The sequence below is a fragment of the Suncus etruscus genome, chromosome 14, assembly GCF_024139225.1.
Source record: "Suncus etruscus isolate mSunEtr1 chromosome 14, mSunEtr1.pri.cur, whole genome shotgun sequence".
NCBI classification, from domain to species: domain Eukaryota; kingdom Metazoa; phylum Chordata; class Mammalia; order Eulipotyphla; family Soricidae; genus Suncus; species Suncus etruscus.
The window spans coordinates 70,696,234-70,715,076 of NC_064861.1; the positions used below are offsets into that span (position 1 = coordinate 70,696,234).

Sequence of the window (18,843 nt, forward strand, 5' to 3'; positions counted from 1 at the left end):
TATCCCCTATATCCCCATTTTGATAGAAAAACTCAAGTGTCAGACAGATCTAAATTTCATGGTTCATTTGCTAAGTGTGGCCCTGAGTAAGTAATTTGGCATCTTTACATAGTGGTTTTCATCCACTGGTTCATAGACCACGTAGGTCCGCATATATATGGAGGCTAGACACCACTATTTTAAGCAGTATTCTTAGGTGATCAAATGAAAAATTGAAGGAGTCAATAATATTTATCTATTGTAGCCTGTTAACCGGGAACATAGAGTTTTCCTGTGGACCTCCAATATATTCCAAGAGGGCCAAATGTAATTGGGAGGGCCATGGTGGGAGACGAAGGGGGCCAACAGGAAGATCTTAGGAAGGAAACAATGTTGACAGGGGGCTGTGCTGAGTAAGAGACTGCAAAATGCAGCTCTATTGTATGATAAAGCCCAGAGTCCAGGCTTCTGAGGATTTTCCAGTTTTCAAGACCCTTCAGATGCCCTTGCTTGCTGCATGTTGTTTAACAGGTGGTGTTTGAGAGAATGTTTGGCTCTTAGACACGCTTCATAGTAAGTAATGAGTTCTGCTTCCATGATGAAAAACCACTTTCCCTGACATGGGCCCACCTATTGGTGCAGTCAGCTGTCAGAGAGACTAAGGTGTAAACAAAGGGTCTTTTGAATAAGAACTGTAGGTTAAGTTCCTGGGTAGAAGAGGGACCAGAGATAGCACTGCAGGTAGGTTGATTGCCTTGCTCACGACCAGTCTGGGGGGAAAAAAAAGCCAAACAAACAAAAAATAAAAAAAGAACCCCTACCAAATTTCTGGGAAGAGGAAGGTTCCTTCTAGTAGTGCAGTGTCACATATCCTGGCTCTGGGCATAGACTGCTTGATTTCTAATTGTAACTCAGACAGTTTTCGTAGACTGATTTTATGCAAGTGATTTGCTATTTCCAAGTCTTATTTTCCTTCTCTGAAAAATAGATGTAATATTTCCTGCCTCATAATTATTGTATCAGAAAAGTTCAATACCTAGCACAGTCCCTGCCTTGAGTTTAGCCTTCAGCAATAGCTAGTTCTGTTCACATCAGAAGTGAGGCTCAGGCATCTCAGCTGCCCTGTATAGTTGCTCACTTCCCTTCTGTGCTAAACAACACTGACCTGCCCTTCTCTCCCAAATATATCTGAACCCCAATTCTTCTCTGTGACCCTAACCAAACCACTGAATGCCTCCATGAGCCCAGCAATGCTGCTGACTTTTACAAAGTCAGTTTCTGGTTGACCCAGGTTTGTTCCTAGCATTCCATTATGGTTCCCTGAACCTAGTAGGAGTAATCCCTGAGCACTGCTGAGTGTGGAACAAAAAACAAAAACAATATCAGACTCTGTCCTTTTCCCCCAAACATGCTGCTCACTCTCCATTGACACTCGTTGCTGATCATGCTGGGTGGAAGGAACATCTGAAGCACCTGGAGCAGTGGAACAAACATCCACAATAACTTTTTTAGGGGTTGCCTTGTTGATAAAACTGTCAAGGCATTTCTGGGAGTGTTTCTCCATCTAGGCTCTGGGGAGGTTTTCACACAAAGGGAAAATGAAGAGAGCTGGAATTAACTTGGAATATGCACAGCACAAGATGGAGTGTGTGGTGTGAGCCTAGAAACCCTTGATTCAAATCGCTAAGCAGCGATGCTCTATTCGGTTGTGTTGAAAAAGGAGCTCGTTTAAAGGGATGAGCTTAGAGATCCCTGAGGTTTCCTATAGAGCTCTGAAATGAATTTAATTCGTGTTTGATGGGAATCTTCCTAAAATATGACACATCCTTTGAAAACGAAGAAGCAACTTCAAAGGCAAAGGTTTACTGCTGCTTTCTATGTTCTTGAGGGCAGTGTTTGAGCATGTTATTCTCACTGATCTCAGGATGCTCCAGTGTGCTGGGAAATATCAGATCCTCTCTCTCCTGGGTGAGGAAATCACAACCTAAGATTAAGCCTTTCATCAAAGTTACATAGGTAGAAGTGGTTTGGGCCAGCTCTCAGCCTTTGAACACTGTCCGCATGACCACAGTAATAAATGACCTTATGATCCATCCCAATCACGTCTTGGCCGTCTTACACATGTATCAGAACTTTGTAATCATTGGGCTTCTGCACTATGAGCATGCCTTAGTTGTTTATACTATGGAGTTAGTACTCAGTAATTTTGAAGATTCACAATGATTTGCATTCACCTGCTCTTTGACTGGCTACTGCATTGATAGGAGCATGTGTGCAAAAAGAAAAAAAAAAGAGCAAAGAAAGAGGAAGGGGAGAGTGCAGAAAGGAGTTTCCATGTTCACTGTCCCCACAAGGCCCACCCTCCAGGCACCACCTGTCATGACTCTGGCTGTCCACAGCATCACTAAGCCTGAGCAACTCTGCCCTCCTGACTCTGAACATATAGAATCCTCTAGTTGGTACAGCCTTGCCCCATATTGCAAGGAATGGCCCCTGAGCTCAATTATTGCTTGGTTATTGCTTAAGTACTTTGACTACTATTTCTAACAAGGATATCTAGGGCAAGATGGGAGATTTGCCAGGTTTGGGCCAGGAAACCCTGGAGAAGGTATTGACTCTGGGATCCACCTTCCTTGGAAATTACCTTCCTCAGTGGCTCATGCTTCATGGATGAAGAACAGGTGCTGTAGGTGGAGCCTGCAGGGCCTTAAAGAGACCAAGGAAGAAAGAGCAAGAGGTGCCGAACCAAGTTCTGGTCATCTTAATTTGATGGGCAGCCAAGGCTAAAGGGCCTGAGACCAACTGGAAGCAGCTTGGTTTCCATAATTGGAATCATATTTAGATGCTTGCCCAGCATATGAGCAGACACCTGTTCCATCCCCGGCATCACATATTGTTCCCCAAGCACCACTTGTTGTGGCCTTCAAGCCCCAAATAAGCAAATCAATAACCTTGAATCATTTAAGATGGTGGCTTCTGAAAATGAAAGTATATCTGGCAGTGATGGCAAGAAATGTATGTTCAGTGGAATGCATATGCTCAATGGATTCATAAAAATGGGTCTTGTATGTAATCCCCATGCATAACCCTTAAAAAAACAGTTTGGGGGGCCGGGCGGTGGCGCTAGAGGTAAGGTGCCTGCATTGCCTGCACTAGCCTAGGACGGACCGCGGTTCGATCCCCCGGTGTCCCATATGGTCCCCCAAGCCAGGAGCGACTTCTGAGCACATAGCCAGGAGTAACCCCTGAGTGTCACCGGGTGTGGCCCAAAAAAACCAAAAAAAAAAAAAAAAAAAAAAAAAAAAAACAGTTTGGCCTATGGGTACCATTGTAAAGCATAGAAGTGACTCTGATCTATATTAATGGTAACTTTCTTATTATAATTAAGATGCTGAGCATACAGTGTTCTCACATCCTTGGCACGTTCCCTCCCCCCCTTTTTTTTTGGTTTTTGGTTTTTGGGTCACATGCGGCAGTGCTCAGGGGTTACTCCTGGCTCTATGCTCAGAAATCGCTCCTGGCAGGCACAGGGAATCATATGGGATGCTGGGATTTGAGCCACTGTCCTTCTTCATGAAAGGCAAACGCCTTACCTCCATGCTATCTCTCCGGCCCCGCCCTTCTACCTCTTCTTTGAGTCACCTACTCTGATGGCAGAGAGCCTGCTTACGGGTATGTTTAAGACACCATATGGCCAGTATGGTATGAAATATTGTAGACTGTTTTGAGATTTTTTTTCTTTGTTTTTCCTTTTTGGAGGGGGGACTCATACCCATGGTACTCAGGGATTACTTCTAACTCTGTACTCAGAAATCACTCTGGCAGTGCTCAGTGGATCATATAGGATGCCGGGGATTGAACCTGGGTTGGCTGCATGTGAGGCTAATGCTCCCCCCAATGCACTATTGCTCTGACCCCTGAGATTTCTTATATTAGATCTTCCTTCTCTTTCTCATAGACTGACTAATAGCACAATGTCTGGTTTTCTCTGTATCTTCTTACTGCTCCTGCCTACTATATTTCTACCCTCCAGGAAGTACAAGAAGGGCTACTAAGTAGACTAGTAATTTTATGTGCAAATATAATGTGCATATTTACAATTGCAAGTACGAAGCTTCCATGCAAGAGCTAAGAGTTTGTCTTTGAAATGAGAGATTGCTCTTGTCCAACTAAGTGAAAAAGATAGCAGAGCTGGCATCGAGAGATGACTGGATTTTTCTTGACTGGTGGGGTTGAATTTTGAAAGGCGACAACAGTGATGTAGGGGGAAGAAAAAAGTGAGGCTTTGCTTTTGGATCTCATTTTGCATTTTTCTCTTTTCCCTTTTGCTCTTTGCAGTGGCTTAAACTTCATTGACTTGATGGTGCGACAAGGGAATATTGACAACCCCCCCAAGACACCCCTGGTACCCGGGTTTGAGTGTTCCGGGATTGTTGAGGCTCTGGGGGACAGCGTGAAAGGATATGAGGTAATGTCTTAACTTATGGCAGGAAGAATAATATTTATGTGGAATATGTCAAGATGAAGATGATAAAAGATTTATGTAGATGGTTTGGAAATGATCTGTGATATACACTGTCACGGTTACCTTAGATTTGGCTTTTATCACAATGTTTGTAAATGACATGATTATCCATATGCCCCTGTACCTTTCTCACATATCAACTTGGCTGCTCCTGGTAGCAGTTAATGATGTAGTCAGGGAAAAATATTCTCATCCTTTGATTCACATTGTTGAGCTATTTGTATTTGACCTTACTTTAAATGTCTGTGCTCTACTCCCATCCCTGGGTCTCTTTTTCCCCATCACATCAAGCTGGGGGTGGGGTGGGAATATCAATGATACAAAGAATGGGGAGAAGTACCTTTATACTTTATAACCCAGTTCCTTTAAACATATACGGACTCATGCTTTGACGCAATCATTTACAAAGCATTATATCAGACACTGGGGAAGTAACATTTTTGGGATGAAGATTTCAAGCCACAGCTAGAGGAAGGAGAATGGGAATGAATTAATCATGTGGAGAGAGGCATTGGAATAAAGGTAATGGATAAAAAGGGTGATTCTATTGTTCTGACTACTGTTCATATTCAAAATTCTCCATAACCATTTTTTGTTAATCAGTGAAATGATGTATGGCCCTTCCTATCATTATCCCAGAAATAAAATAGAATTGGGTCTATAAAAACCTGAAAAGCTGTAGGCAAATCAATTACGCAAAATTGTGGTAGTTTGGAGTTAGAAAAACCAATGGAAATCAGCTACAAGAGCTCTTACTCATAACTAAGTGCTTCCCCGGGGGAAATGAATGAAAGGAACAGTTAAGAATCCACTGTAACCAGCAACATGGGCAAGTTATCTTTTTGCAGCCTTCCTACTACCCTGCGGGGTAAATATGGTTATTATCTTCTTAGAAATGAACTTGAGAGGCATTCCATCATTTTCCACAAGGTCAGGGAGGTGGCAAATAGTAGTTGCACCTGAATTCAACTCACTAGGGAGCATTTTTTTACTCGTCTTTCAGCCCTGTGATCTTGACCCCTGTTCCCAACCTTGATCTATTTTGTTACTAAACTGAGGATGAAAAAAAAAAAAAAAAGAATCCTATCCATCAAGTGCAAAGTCAAGATGCCCTTGGAATTGAATGTAAGCTCAGTCTCAATGCCTCTGAGACTTCACAGACTCTGAAAATATCAATATGCCCCAAATTCCTTCTGATGAATGCCTGGCATTCTCATCCCACTTAGCAGATTTTTTTTGTCAGTGGTTTCCAGATAATACCACCTCAGGAAAAATATTGAGTAAGGAGTGTAAATGGGTTTTTATTTTTCTCCCTTTCCTTTCAGACAACTTTACATTTTCTGTCCCCAAGGTAAGCAGTGGAAGGAGAGACAGTGCCATGTCTCCTACGAGTGAGAAATATTATCTGCTCCTCATTCCTCCCTTTAGCCCCAGAGGAAAAGCTGCCACACTCCCTCTATTTAGTCTGAGCATCAGATAAATAACCCATTATCTGACGACATCACTGTGCAGAGGGGTGTAGTTGGCCTTGCTTTAGAGGTAGGAATAACTCTGCTTGATGATAGGTTATTTTCCTAAATTATATTCTTTCATTATGCTAGTTAGCTCAGACTTGCTCTTTTTTTATTTTTTAAACCAAAGACCCTCTTCATCCCCTGGCCCCACCAATGACTTTAGGCCTTACAGATACTACAAGCATTCACCAAGATAGCCTTTCTGTCAGGATGTGAATTGGGAGTGCACCAACACTACTAGTGCCATATAATTTTGACTTCAGATGTTCAGATGTGCTGGAGATGGAATTCCGCGCAGCAGCACATGAAATAGCTCTTGCGGTTTGATTCATTGCCAGTGAATTCTGAAATATTATCGCCAGAGGCTTGACAATCAAGGAATGAATGATTTGAGCTCAGTGGCCCAGGATTCATTTTCTTCTCTGGACAGACTCAAAGAAATGAAGAACATTACATTAAATTATTTGATTTTGGGGCCACACTCGGCATTGCTTGAGGGTGACTCTGGGCTCTGAGCTCAGAATGGTATGCCAGGGATTGAACCCAGATTGGTTCGAGCAAGGCAAATGCCCTCCCTGCGATGCTATTACTTCAACCCCACATTGCTTTTTTTTTTTTAAGTCTCTATCTCTGGATTCTGAGATTGAGCTCGAGTAGGTGTAGCCACTTCTGCTACACTGATAAAGAAATAAATGGAGCCATGTTGGATGAAGCTGGGTGCAGTGAGCTTTCCATGATGGAATGTTCTTTCACTACAGGGGCTGATGCTGGAAGCTATCAGCTACTTGAAGGTACTGGCTGTGTCTTTAGGTTTTCTGTGCAAAGGAGGAAGGAGAATGTCTGGTCAGGATCTTGGATATATTCCACTTCTAAACCACCGACCACTCTAATGACAAGGTTTCTGAAGACAACATTTGGTGCCTTGAGTCCCTCCTTGCCGACTGCATCTTCAACAGACAACTAGTCCTTCTGCTTTTTGCCATATATAATGGGTCTATATTTATGGTTGGATCATTAGACTGTGAACGCCCCAAGATCAGGAACCAATCTGTTCTTGTTGAGAGTTAACACTAATAGCTCTTCCTTCATTTTCTGTGCATCCTGCCAACTACATTGCATACATATTGTGTCATTTAATCATTATGAGAATCCCCCCGCCCAATGTGGTAACCATTTTAAAACCAAGAAGATCGAGACTTTGAGAAGACAATTAATATTCTTGTATCTGAAAGTCTCCTCCTACCCTTCTTGTACACTTTTAAAACTGCTGTCTTTTTTTGTAGCACTTATCACTGATGCAGTGAATCAATTCCTTGTGCCTGGCATCAGTCTGTAGATCCAAATACTGGCCCAGCCACTCTAGCTACATAACCTTGAACATGTACTTTCATCTCCTTGCTGCCATTTAAATGTCTGAAAAAAAGAATATATGACCATTCATCTCTCATACAACTCCCAGAGGGCTTTTTGTTAGTGTTGTTGTTACATTAAAAAAAAATAAGGCATGCTAGCTGCAGGAAAAAAAGGGAATAAAATAGTAGAATCAATTCTAAAATTATACATGAACTTGAAATGAATGTACATAAAATGCACTTATTGATTGGGAATTTACTATGAGAGCAGTCTGAATATTGAATTTAAAAGCCCTAGTCCAGAAATTAGCATATCAAATAACAAGACTGGTATGATTGACCCAGCACCCATCAGCTTTGAGTATTCTTTCCCTTATTTACCTCGAATAATCACATGCTAGGAAATAAAATGCTAACATGCTTTTAAGTTATATCTTTAAAAACCTCTGTCTTCTATTCCTCAATTTGCCTATGAACAAAAAAAAAAAGATCACAATATTCAATTATGAGCTTTTGTAAAGATTGGATGAGTTAAAACAGGTGACCCTCTTAGGGCAATGTCTGCAGTATAATATGTGTCCAAAAATAAATGTTATTTAGGCATCCTACTTTGCTCTAAGTCTGAATGCTCTTGAGCAGTCCCCGACAATTAGATTTATGGCTCTTCTGTGGCACCTTGTCTCAGAGTCCTGGCAGTGAGCCCTCCAACTTCTGAAGCAAATGCCACGATGAGTTAGCCTGGCTTGGGATCCATATGGGCTGGCAGAAGACAAAGAAGCATTGATTTTACTCTGTCTCTGCCCCTTTAACCTGACTTGGAGCTCAGTTTTCTTTAAACTCCGACACAGAGTGAGCAGTTACAAGAGGGAGGGGCCAGAGAAATGGTCCAGTAGTCCAGTATGACCTTGCATACAGCCAACCCAAGCTTGATGCCCAGTACCCCCATATGCTTCTGTAGTCCTACCAGATATAATTTCTGAGTTTAGAGCCAGGAATAACCACAAAACACCAGACTCCAAAGCAAACCAAAACCAGATGCAAGGTAGAATCTTAAGAATTGAGAAATTTGGGGCCGGGTAGGTGGCGCTGGAGGTAAGGTGTCTGCCTTGCAAGCGCTAGCCAAGGAAGGACCTCGGTTCGATCCCCCGGCGTCCCATATGGTCCACCCAAGCCAGGGGCGATTTCTGAGCACATAGCCAGGAGTAACCCCTGAGCGTCAAACGGGTGTGGCCCAAAAACCAAAAAAAAAAAAAAAAAAAAGAATTGAGAAATTTTGGGAGCTAGAGCGATAACACAGTAGTAGGTAGGGAGATTGCCTTGCATGTGGCTGACCTGTTTTCAATCCCCAGAATCCCATATGCTCCCCCAAGCCTGACAGAAGTGATTTCTGTGTGCGAGCCAGGAGGAAATGCTGAGTGCCATTAGATGTGGCCCAAAAACCAAAAAATAAAAAACGAGTTGAGAAGTTGCCCCCAAGAAAGATGGTGGCAGTGCCACTGAGTATGTCTGTGCTTCCTGTGCCCAGATTGGAGACCGGGTCATGGCATTTGTCAATCACAACGCCTGGGCAGAGGTGGTCTGCACCCCGGCTGAGTTTGTCTACAAGATCCCGGATGACATGAGCTTTTCTGAGGCTGCTGCCTTCCCCATGAACTTCGTCACGGCCTACATGATGCTCTTTGAAGTCGCGAACCTTCGAGAAGGGATGTCGGTGCTTGTGCACTCTGCAGGCGGCGGCGTGGTGAGTGTTGCCTCTTGCAAGGCCTCTTTCTCCATGGCAGGGAGAGGACTGTGGCCCCCGAGACTATGATTTGACTACTTGAGCCATGTCCAATGTGGAGGGGTGATATCTTTGCTTTTAGAGATGCTCTCCTGGATAGCAGAACCCAGCTAGATGTTTGTATCTCCCTGAAGTTTAGAAAGCTTCCCCAGATGGCATCAGAAGGTTCCTAGAGCTCTCAGAGCAGGGATCTTAGGAGTAATATTTTTGGTTTTGATATCATAGTTGTGAAATACCTTGGTTATGTGTTACTTCTCTCATCTGAACTGTAAAAATGGCAGATTGGGGGCTGGGCGGTAGCGCAAGAGGTAAGGTGCCTGCCTTGCCTGCGCTAGCCTAGGATGGACCGCGGTTCGATCCCCCGGTGTCCCACATGGTCCCCCAAGCCAGGAGCGACTTCTGAGCGCATAGCCAGGAGTAACCCCTGAGTGTTACTGAGTGTTTTGGGAGTGGCCCAAAAACCAAAAAAAAAAAAAAAAAGGCAGATTGTTAACTTTTTCTTTTTTGGGAGGCAGCACACTCCACTGTGCTCAGGGCTGACTTCTGACTTCTGACTCTGTACTCATGGATCACTCCTAGTGGGAATCAGGGATGCTGGAGACTGAACCCAAGCCAGCCGTTTGGAAGGGAAACACCTTCCTCATCCACTGTCTTATGTCTCAGGCCCTGGTTAACTTGATTTTTCATGGTATAGGGATTGCTCCAAAATTGGTGGCTTGCACACTTATTAAGATTCTGACCTTTTTTTTTTTAATGGGAGGGAGGCAGATGGAGTTGGTATTACCTCACTGGATATTACACCTAAATCTGGTTATGAATTGGCAAGGGTCAGGTATGTCTTTAATAATGGAGAAAAGAAGGGAAATGAATGTTCTCTGGTGTACAGGGATGGCAGAAATATCTGCCCAAGTCCATATGCCAGTCATTCAGTCTATGTCTCCCCTGCCAACTTCTTGGCAATGTAATAGTCCTGTGATGGTTTATTGGAATTGGAGTAGAACTCTAGACCCTATTGGGATTGTTTAGAGCCTACAGGATTGAACTGGGATTATCACACATGAATCCAACCCACATGCATTGAACACATCTTCTGCACAGATGGGAATAGAGGTTATTAAGAGAAGGTCCAGATAGAACCACAAGTTCATCTTCAGGATGGTGATTCTGTGGTATAGTGAGCTCATTCTCCGGCAGGGCCCATCTTGAAGATGTTTTCACAGGAAGTTCTGCTTACATTGATGTATTTTCTATAACTGTGAAAAAGCCTGGCAGAGAGTGTAAAGCATGTTGCTGGTTTCCCTCTCCAAGAAGACAAACTCACATACAAATACAGGAAGGCGAAGGCGTGAAACGTAAGGGATGCCTGACGAAGAATATCTGAATCCCTTTAGCAAATTTGCTGATGTCTTTTGACCATGAGTAAAGATATCATAAAAGTTAAACATTCCTGAGAAAAGAAATGGATTTCAGTGCCACTGAATCTGAGAGCAGCAAGCAAATCATTTAGAATGTTGACATTTATGATCTTAGTGCAGTGTGCCCAGCATGCCAAAGGCTTGGGGCTTGTTTTCATATCATCCGTGAAACACCAGCCTTGGCAATAGGGCCTCATGCAATTCTGCCGAGAGCTGATGCTACTAACCATGGGCACTGATTGGTATTTACTTTCATTTGGAAAAAAGTAAGAGTGTGTGTGTGTGTGTGTGTGTGTGTGTGTGTGTGTGTGTGTGTGTGTGTGTGTGTGTATTCCTAGAATAAAGATAACTAGAACAGGGGCATGTGTCTCACAAAAGAGGAAAAGAAAACAATCTCAGGAAATAGAAGTTTTTACTGTTCTGGGCTTTCAATTGCTGCCAGTATAAAAGTAATGTGAAATGAAGGAATGAGATGGGGAAAGGGACATGAGAAGGGAAAAAGAACCAGAGCATGTAATGCAAGCTTGGATGTTCTCAACTTGCTAAAATGGGTGTCAATATGAGCTTTCAATGATGTGAATGTGAATAGGGAAGACTTATCGGCCCCATGAATCTGTGAGGGATTCATTTAGTGGAAACAAACCCTACAGGGCAGCCCCATAAAAAAGATGCAGACATTGCTCTGGACTTTTTGCAACAAAACGTGCCAGGAATGTGAATATCCTCAGCCAAGTTGTATATATGTAGTCTGTATGCCATGTTTTATGTTTAGGGCTCATAGGTTATTCGTAGAGGTGCTCAGGGGACTGTATGGAGTACCAGAGATTGAACCTGGGTTAACCACATGCAAGTCAAGCACTTTATCTCTTGTTCTCTCTCTCTCTTTCTCTCTCTCTCTCCCCCCTCCCTTGTAGCTTTTTCCTTTTTCTCCTTTTTTTTTGTTTGTGCTATTGTTTTTGGGCCACCCAGCAGTGCTGAGGAGTTACTCCTGGCAGGCTTGGAGGACTGGACCATACAGGATACCAGAGATCTAACATAGGTCAGCCATGTGCAAGGCAAATGCCGTCCATACTGTACTATTGCTCTGGCTCCCAAATTTGATCTTTTATTGGGGGGTTTGGGAGCAACATCTAGAGGTGCTCAGAGATCATTCCTGATGTTACAAGAAGGTTTTTATGTGGTCTGGGGATTAAATCAAAGTAGGTTGTTTGCCAGGCAAGTGCCTTGCCCCCATGGATTATTGCTGTGGTCCCACATATAGTCATTTTAAAGAGCCAAAAGACTGACCCAGGTATGCATTTCCTAATTGAATGCTAATCAGATAACAAAGAAGATTGGAGAGCAGATGGCCTCTTAAAATGAGCTACTATGCAGGGTGCAGTTCTAATGGCACCAAGATGGTGGTCTGATTTATATCACGGATGGAGACAGGCAGAATGATGACCTCGCACAGATACGCACATCCTAACCCAGGGGCCCCAGTGCATATGGCTCTCTGCAGGGCGAAAGTGGCTAAGGAAAGGTCCTTGAGAAGAGGTTTTTTTTTTATTTTTGGAGTTTGCAGCTAGAAATGCCAGTGTGGAAAGGGACAATGTTCAAAGAGGAGAGGGAATTTGTGACTCAGAGCAGATTACTCTCTCCTTGGTATTGGAGTGCCTCTGAATCTACCTTACCTTGCGTTTCACTGACTCTAACACCACTTGAATCATCTGAGGGATAAAAGCTCTAGTCACAGCTTCAGAAGTGGCTTGAAAATGGACTCAGGGTTCTTTCAAGAAGAAGTCATGGAATCAGCAACTAGCAGATGCTCCCGTCCAGTGGCTTGGCTGCTAATTCCACTGGCTGAGCTGCTGGGGCGTTATGCCCTGTGTTCTGTTTCTGGGGAGCTTCATGAGCACTCTTGCAAAGGTTCTATATGCACTACAGAGAACTCATTTGCACCTGATTCTGCCTTTTAATTTCCTGTTTTCAGAGCTCTGGTAGTTTTCCCAACCTCTCACAGATCAGAACACACCAGAGGAGCTCTGGGAAAGGGCAACAGAATTGAATGTTCTGTTCTGTGGAGTGAAATGGCTCTGATGATGTTACTGAGTCCCCTGCATCGAGCACTTCCAGTGTACTGTGATCCTTTCAAAGCAGAAGGCCCTGGAGAAAAGGACAGTCTCTAAAAGAGGGCCATGATGAGACCCCCATCATGTTAGACCTGGGCCCATGTGCTAGGGAGCTTCTCCAAGGGACCAATTAGCCATTGTTTCACATCATGCTGTGCAGTCTTGTAGGGCAAAAAGGAATCTTCTGTTTGGAGGGATGGGAGGATCTGGACATATTGGAGGGTTACTTTAGGCTGAAATGGTCATGATATCTGCCAGACTAAAAGGAGACTGTTTTGTGGGTGATCAAGGCACTATTGGTGCCAAAAAGTACCCACATTTCTACATTTCTACTCAAGTACTTAGATCTACAGCACATAGGTCTTCATATCTACTCATATACCTAGATCTTGACTTAAGGCACAATCCCAGGATCTTGGTCAGCTCTTCTGAGACCCTGCTCTTGCTCTCCCCTCACTCAAGGCCTAGAGTGAGGAGCCTTTCGTGCCCGAACCCCTTAATGAGGCCCCCTGAGCTCCAAGGTGAGCATGCCCTGTTGATTGACTCTGAAAGAGCTGCCTCTTCACCCAAGAAGGGAATATTAGACTCATCACCCCGCCAACCTTCAAAAGGGAGATAGATGTTATCTGGTGGGTGTGCATGCAATCCAGAGCTGAGCTGGGAGATGAAGTCACTTTTCTAAGAGGTGACATTTGCCTCTGTTCTGAGGGGGACAGTGGGTCCTTCTGGATGGGAGTAGAAGTTGGGTGAGGTAGGACAGGCTTTTGCCTAAAGACTAATTCCTGACAAGGGGCCCATTACTTCTTTCTGCCTGCCACTGCCAGTCCTATATCCACTGTTACACCAGTGGCCCGGCCTCCCTCACTCAGATGACTGCCATGGCCACAGCATCCCCTCCCTCAGGTCTGCTCTTGAGTGGCTCTAGGAAGCTCCAAGTTTTATGATCCCCATCTGTGGACAGAATCAGGGCAGCCCTTTTCCCAGGGGCTGGACCTACTGGGCTATGGCACTGACTTCCAGTGCAGTTACTCATCCCTTCCTGCAAGACCCTCTAAGGTCCTTTCATGCTGGTTCCTGCAGAAGCCAACATTAACTGGAGGCGGGGCTTGTAATAAGCTGGGGAAGGGGTTTTACATTAATGGATGAGGATTTTACTTAGGGGGCAGAGCCTCCATCAGCCCCTGGCCTTCTCCCAGTCCTGTCTCTGCCACTGCTGTTTATATGTGATATCAGCACAGAGCACATGAGGTCAGCAGGGAGGGACCACAGCAGAATCTATCAATGGTTATCTTAGTCTTGGGGGTTGTGGGACTGCCCCTTAGCTTTCCTCAGGAAGGGGCCAAGGCTGGAGGTCTCCTGAGTGGAAAAAGCCTGGTGCAAGCCCACCTCGTAGGCACGCTCCTCAACATCTCTCTCTTGTAGTGGGAGTAATTGCAGCACACTGATTCCTCCCAGCTTGTCTGTGACTGCTCAATGAGCTGGCACACTGGAGGGCAGCACTTAGCGTCGAAGCCCACATAAAGCAAGCATCCACCGCCATCATCGCTGTTATTAATTATGCTTTGCTCATCTTCTCCCCTCCCCCCTCTAAACTGCTCCATTAGTGTAGCTGGAGTTACACTGTTGTTTTGTTCCCAGTTCCCAGCCTCAGAAGGAGCGCAGTAAACTCCTGGAGAACAGGAAAGCTGTTGCTAGCCTTCCCCCTTCCTCCTTCCCTCCCTCCTCCGCTATGTTCTAGAAGAGTTATTTGCTGAGTGTATGAGAACCCGGTGGAGGAGTTAAACACAGACAGAAGGAGGGGTTGCTCGCAGCAATCCTGTCCATTGAGCTCCCTCCACTGTCACTTCTTGATCTAGCGTGATCTCTGGTTGAAGGAGACCAACCTTCCCCCCCCCACCCCCCGTTCATGATGACCTTGTGGCACTCCCACCCATCACCCCTTGTAGATCAGTTACACTCAGTCTATATTATTCAGAGACCCAACTGGTAAATGGGTAAGCTAGGAAAGATAGAGGTGCCAGCCTTTGTCCCTCACCCTAGCTGTGGGTTTCCATATCTCTTCACAAACATTGTTCCTAACTTGCCTCCTTGTTGAACTGTGAACAGGGGACATAAGGTCATACCATCAGGAGCTGGGCTCTCAGAAGTTCCATTGGAGCCTTCCTAGACCTAGAAGAAGACTTCACTTCTTCATTAACACGGAAGTCGTGGGGGCAATGTTGGTGCCCACCTTAGGTGATCCTTGTGACTCTGGTGCAGCGTGGGCACAGGATAAAGCCCCGAGCATCATTCAGCTCTTGTTTGAGGTTATGACGTTCCATGTGTGTCCCAAGGTGCCTTGTGAATTAGAGTCAGGGGTTTATATTTGAAGCCAAAGCTTGCAATGCTAGGAACACCTCACCCAGGGGCGCCCTTGCAGGACACAGTGGCCCAGGAACATCTGTCTCAGAACATCTGTTTCTCCCGCCCTAAGCCCCGGGAGAGGGAGACTTCATTACTGCCAGACAGCAGGGTAGGAAATGAAACCTCTGAAAATTTAAAGAGGACAAAGTGGCTCTGTCGTAGCCTCCATGAATAATGAAAGGAACCAGGATGAAGGGCTGTGGCGAGGGATGCCCCGAAGGGCAATGATGCTGGGTGGTACCCGATGAGCCACAGACCTGAATGTACCTTCTCTGACGTCAGGGGCCCTGCAGGGGCAGGTCAGGGGCTGATTCCCCCAAGTGAGATTTATGCCTTCAGCTAGGGCAGAATGGATATGCTATGTCTACACCCACAAAAAACTCACTTGAGTTTTGTCAGCGTGCTTTTCACTGCATTACAGTCTTTCATAACTGGTCAATGATGCTGTAGTCTGGGCAGTGTGAAGATGGAACTGGGCCTCTGAGATAGGATTCATTCCTTCCAGGTGAGCTGAATGAATACAGCGGCTGACAGAGCATGAGAGCTCAAATAGCCTGAGCCTAGTCATTTTCTTTCACTGGAACCTGGAAGGTAAAGACTACTACTATATCCCATGTGTCAAGAATCACAGAGGGTTAAGAAATTTGCTTCAGGTTACACAGCTAAAGAGGGGAAGAACAAGCATGTGACCTGAGATCTCTGAATACCGAGCCCCTTTTGAGTGGTATTGATCAAGGCAAACTGGCCCAGCTCTACACAGAGGGATCCATTGCCCACTGGATTCTTAAGTAGGTATCTCTCTCCCAGGAGCTAAGGAAGACTGAGGATCAGGGGGAGAGCAGCTTCCACGGACTTGGTGGATATTTCGAAATTCAGTTTAACCTGCCCTTGATTGGCATTAACCCTGCAGCTGGAAATCAGTTGCTCCCTCAGCAACTGCAAATTAGTTGCTCCCTCAGCAGCTGGAAGTCAGCCCTGACCCCAGCATATGGAACTCAGCTCCGCCCATATAGATAGAAGTCAGCCCCACCCTCTATTGTGAGCCCGAAGGTCTGGATTCCTCTCTAATTCTGAGCTCTTAAGCTTAGTTAGTGCCTGGCACATTGGTACTGTTTGATTAGTATTTAGGAGGAATGAAGAAGGGAAAGAAGGGAGAAATGGGTGAGATCACCCAGGTTAAGTTATGGAGTCAGGATGGAACTGAAGAGCCCAGATTCTGGGTCCAAAGATGCTTTTTCCTTTTCCACTTCTCTGGTTTCTAGGTAAGAGCGCTCACCAAACCACCTTATTTCTTCACCTGTTAAAAATCAGCCTCTTCTCATCTTCATTTTTTTTTTTTTTTTGGTTTTTGGCCCACTATAAAATAAAGTCCAGAAGTTGTGAGATCACCCTATGCACCATATCTTTAACTCCAGTTGGATGGGTCTGAAGAAGCAAGGTAGTGGCAAAAGATTAATAAACCAAGCCAATCAGGAAAGAATCATAGCATTCCTGGCTTTTCATCTTCTGGTCTCTCTGCCTGAGCCAAAAGCCAGAACTGCTTTTTTCTTTATTAAAAACCAGTACCCATTCAACCAGGCAGGGCAGGGTGGAGTAAAATGGGGATCGGGGGCTTTTATATATCAATGGAAGAAGTTTATGAGAAAGAGGAAGATAGGGAAATGCCTTTGTTTTGGGTTAATAGCTGGGTGTCAATGCTCGGGGCTTACTCCTCGTGGGGCTCAGGGTACCATATATGGTACCAGGATTTGAACCAGATTTGCCTTAAATCCTGTACTATCTCGCTGGGCTTCTCTCTCATCATTTGCACATGGTGTTTTGTGCTAGCAGTCTTAGCATTAATATCGGGCACATAGAAAAATCAACATGTTGGCTGCTATTAGTATTACTAGCCTCATATTAATAACACTGATGAAAAAATATGAGCCTCACAATCTGAAGCTCACCACAAAGAGTGGTGAGTGCAGTTAGGGAAATAACTACACTAACAACTATCATGACAATCTTAGTGAGTGAGAGAAGTAGAATGCCTGTCTCTAATACAGGCAGGGGTTGGGAAGGAGGGAGGGGGGGCATTGGTGGTGGGAATGTTGTACTGGTGAAGGGTGTGTTCTGTTTATTACTAAAACCCAACTACAATCATGCTTGTAATCATGGTGCTTAAATATTTTATTATAAAAAAAAAGAAAAAATATGAGCCTGCAGGACTCTGATGTTAGAGCCAGAGGCATCTGCATAGGGTACAGAACAGGCAGCCTGCAGCTTATTGTTGAAATCCAGAGTAAGGGATAGTAAAACCAATCAGTTCCCTCATGCCACTAGCCCTGCCAACCAGCTGACTCGCATGATCTCGTGTCAGAGATGCCCGCTGTACAGCATCTCCATAGCATCATTCTCTTCTGACTCTAAAGATACAATGACACTAGAAGGAATATCTTGTTCTATAGCCCTGGCCTTTGCCAAGAGCCCCAAACAGATGTGTCTTTTCTGGGTTTAGATGACCCTGGGGACTCATTCACTTTCCCAGAAATACACCTGAAACATTTCAGGATTTCACTGCCCTTATAAAGGGGGAAGAAGCTGTTCTGCTGGGGAATATAGAGACATTCATAACCTGCAGCCATGCCCTCAATTCTCACCTGCACCCTTAAACTATTGAGCCCTGCGTGGCCCTGCCTGCAACCACTCCTATCTCAGCCAGCTCACTGGGTGCTAATCTCATTATTTCCTGGGTGCCCAAAACAGTTCACGCAGGGATCCTTAACTCTATGTCAGGACCCAGGGATAACATTTGAACACCACTTTTTTTCTGACTCTGGAGCACCATCCTGGCCCTCTTTCTCCTTGCCCACCCCCACTAACTGCTCTATAATGCCCCTCTGTTTCTCACCACTGCTAATGTAATTTCTTTTCACCTGGCTCCTCTCTTCTTGATGTATTTCTTCCTTCTCTCTTCCTCCAGTTTCTCTCTTTATCCTTTATTTTTCGTCTCTCCCTTAGTCCTCTAGGCATTGGTGCCCTAGTCCAGTGGATTAACTCAGAACAGTGGTCCCTGAGCCATCTGCATCAGCTGGGCTTATGTTAGAACAAAGAGGCAGACACTCAGGGAGGCTTGACTGGTTATAGCACTAGGTACTGTGCACTGGTGCTGGGAATGGACAGGTGAATTCAGGCTCTGACCCAAGAATTTGAGATCTGAGCGAATTTGCTTTTTCACCTTCTCTGGTTTCTGGGCCACACCTGGTAGCACTCAGGGGTTACTCCTAGCTCTGCATTCAGAAATTACTCCTGGCAGGTTCGGGTGACCATATGGGATGACAGGAATTGAACTTGCATTGGCCATTAGCAAGGCAAACACCCTACCTGCTGTGCTATCATTCTGGCACCTGGTTACTTAGACAATCAACAAACTTTCTTGAGCCTTGTTTCTTCATCTCTAAAGAACTGGCATTATTTTCTTCTCATGGTTTTTGTTTGTTTGTTTGTTTGTTTGTTTTCTGGTTATTAGGCCCTCACTTGGTAGTGCTCAGGGCTTACTCATTACTGGCTATCTGCTCCAGGGTTTCTTTCTAGCAATGCCAAGGCCAGCTGTATACAGTGCAAGTACTTATCACCATACTATCTCTCCAGCTCTAGCCACATTTCTTACCTTCTCCGAGTGTCAACCAATGTCTATCATAGGCATGGAGGTTGGTATGTGATGCACACTCAGCCATTGTTCTTATTAATGCTGGGAATGACATCTTTTTCAGCTGACATTTTGG

The 18,843-nt window shown here is 44.8% G+C and overlaps 1 protein-coding gene across 1 annotated transcript in view; it reads left to right on the forward strand.

Moving 5' to 3' along the window:
* The window catches only part of VAT1L (vesicle amine transport 1 like), a 100,353-nt gene that overhangs the window by 19,178 nt on the left and 62,332 nt on the right, over window positions 1-18,843 (forward strand). The window contains exons 2-3 of the mRNA XM_049786277.1: window positions 4,318-4,447; window positions 8,896-9,111. Of these exons, the coding sequence (XP_049642234.1) occupies window positions 4,318-4,447; window positions 8,896-9,111 (346 nt within the window). The remainder of the gene's footprint in view (window positions 1-4,317; window positions 4,448-8,895; window positions 9,112-18,843) is intronic.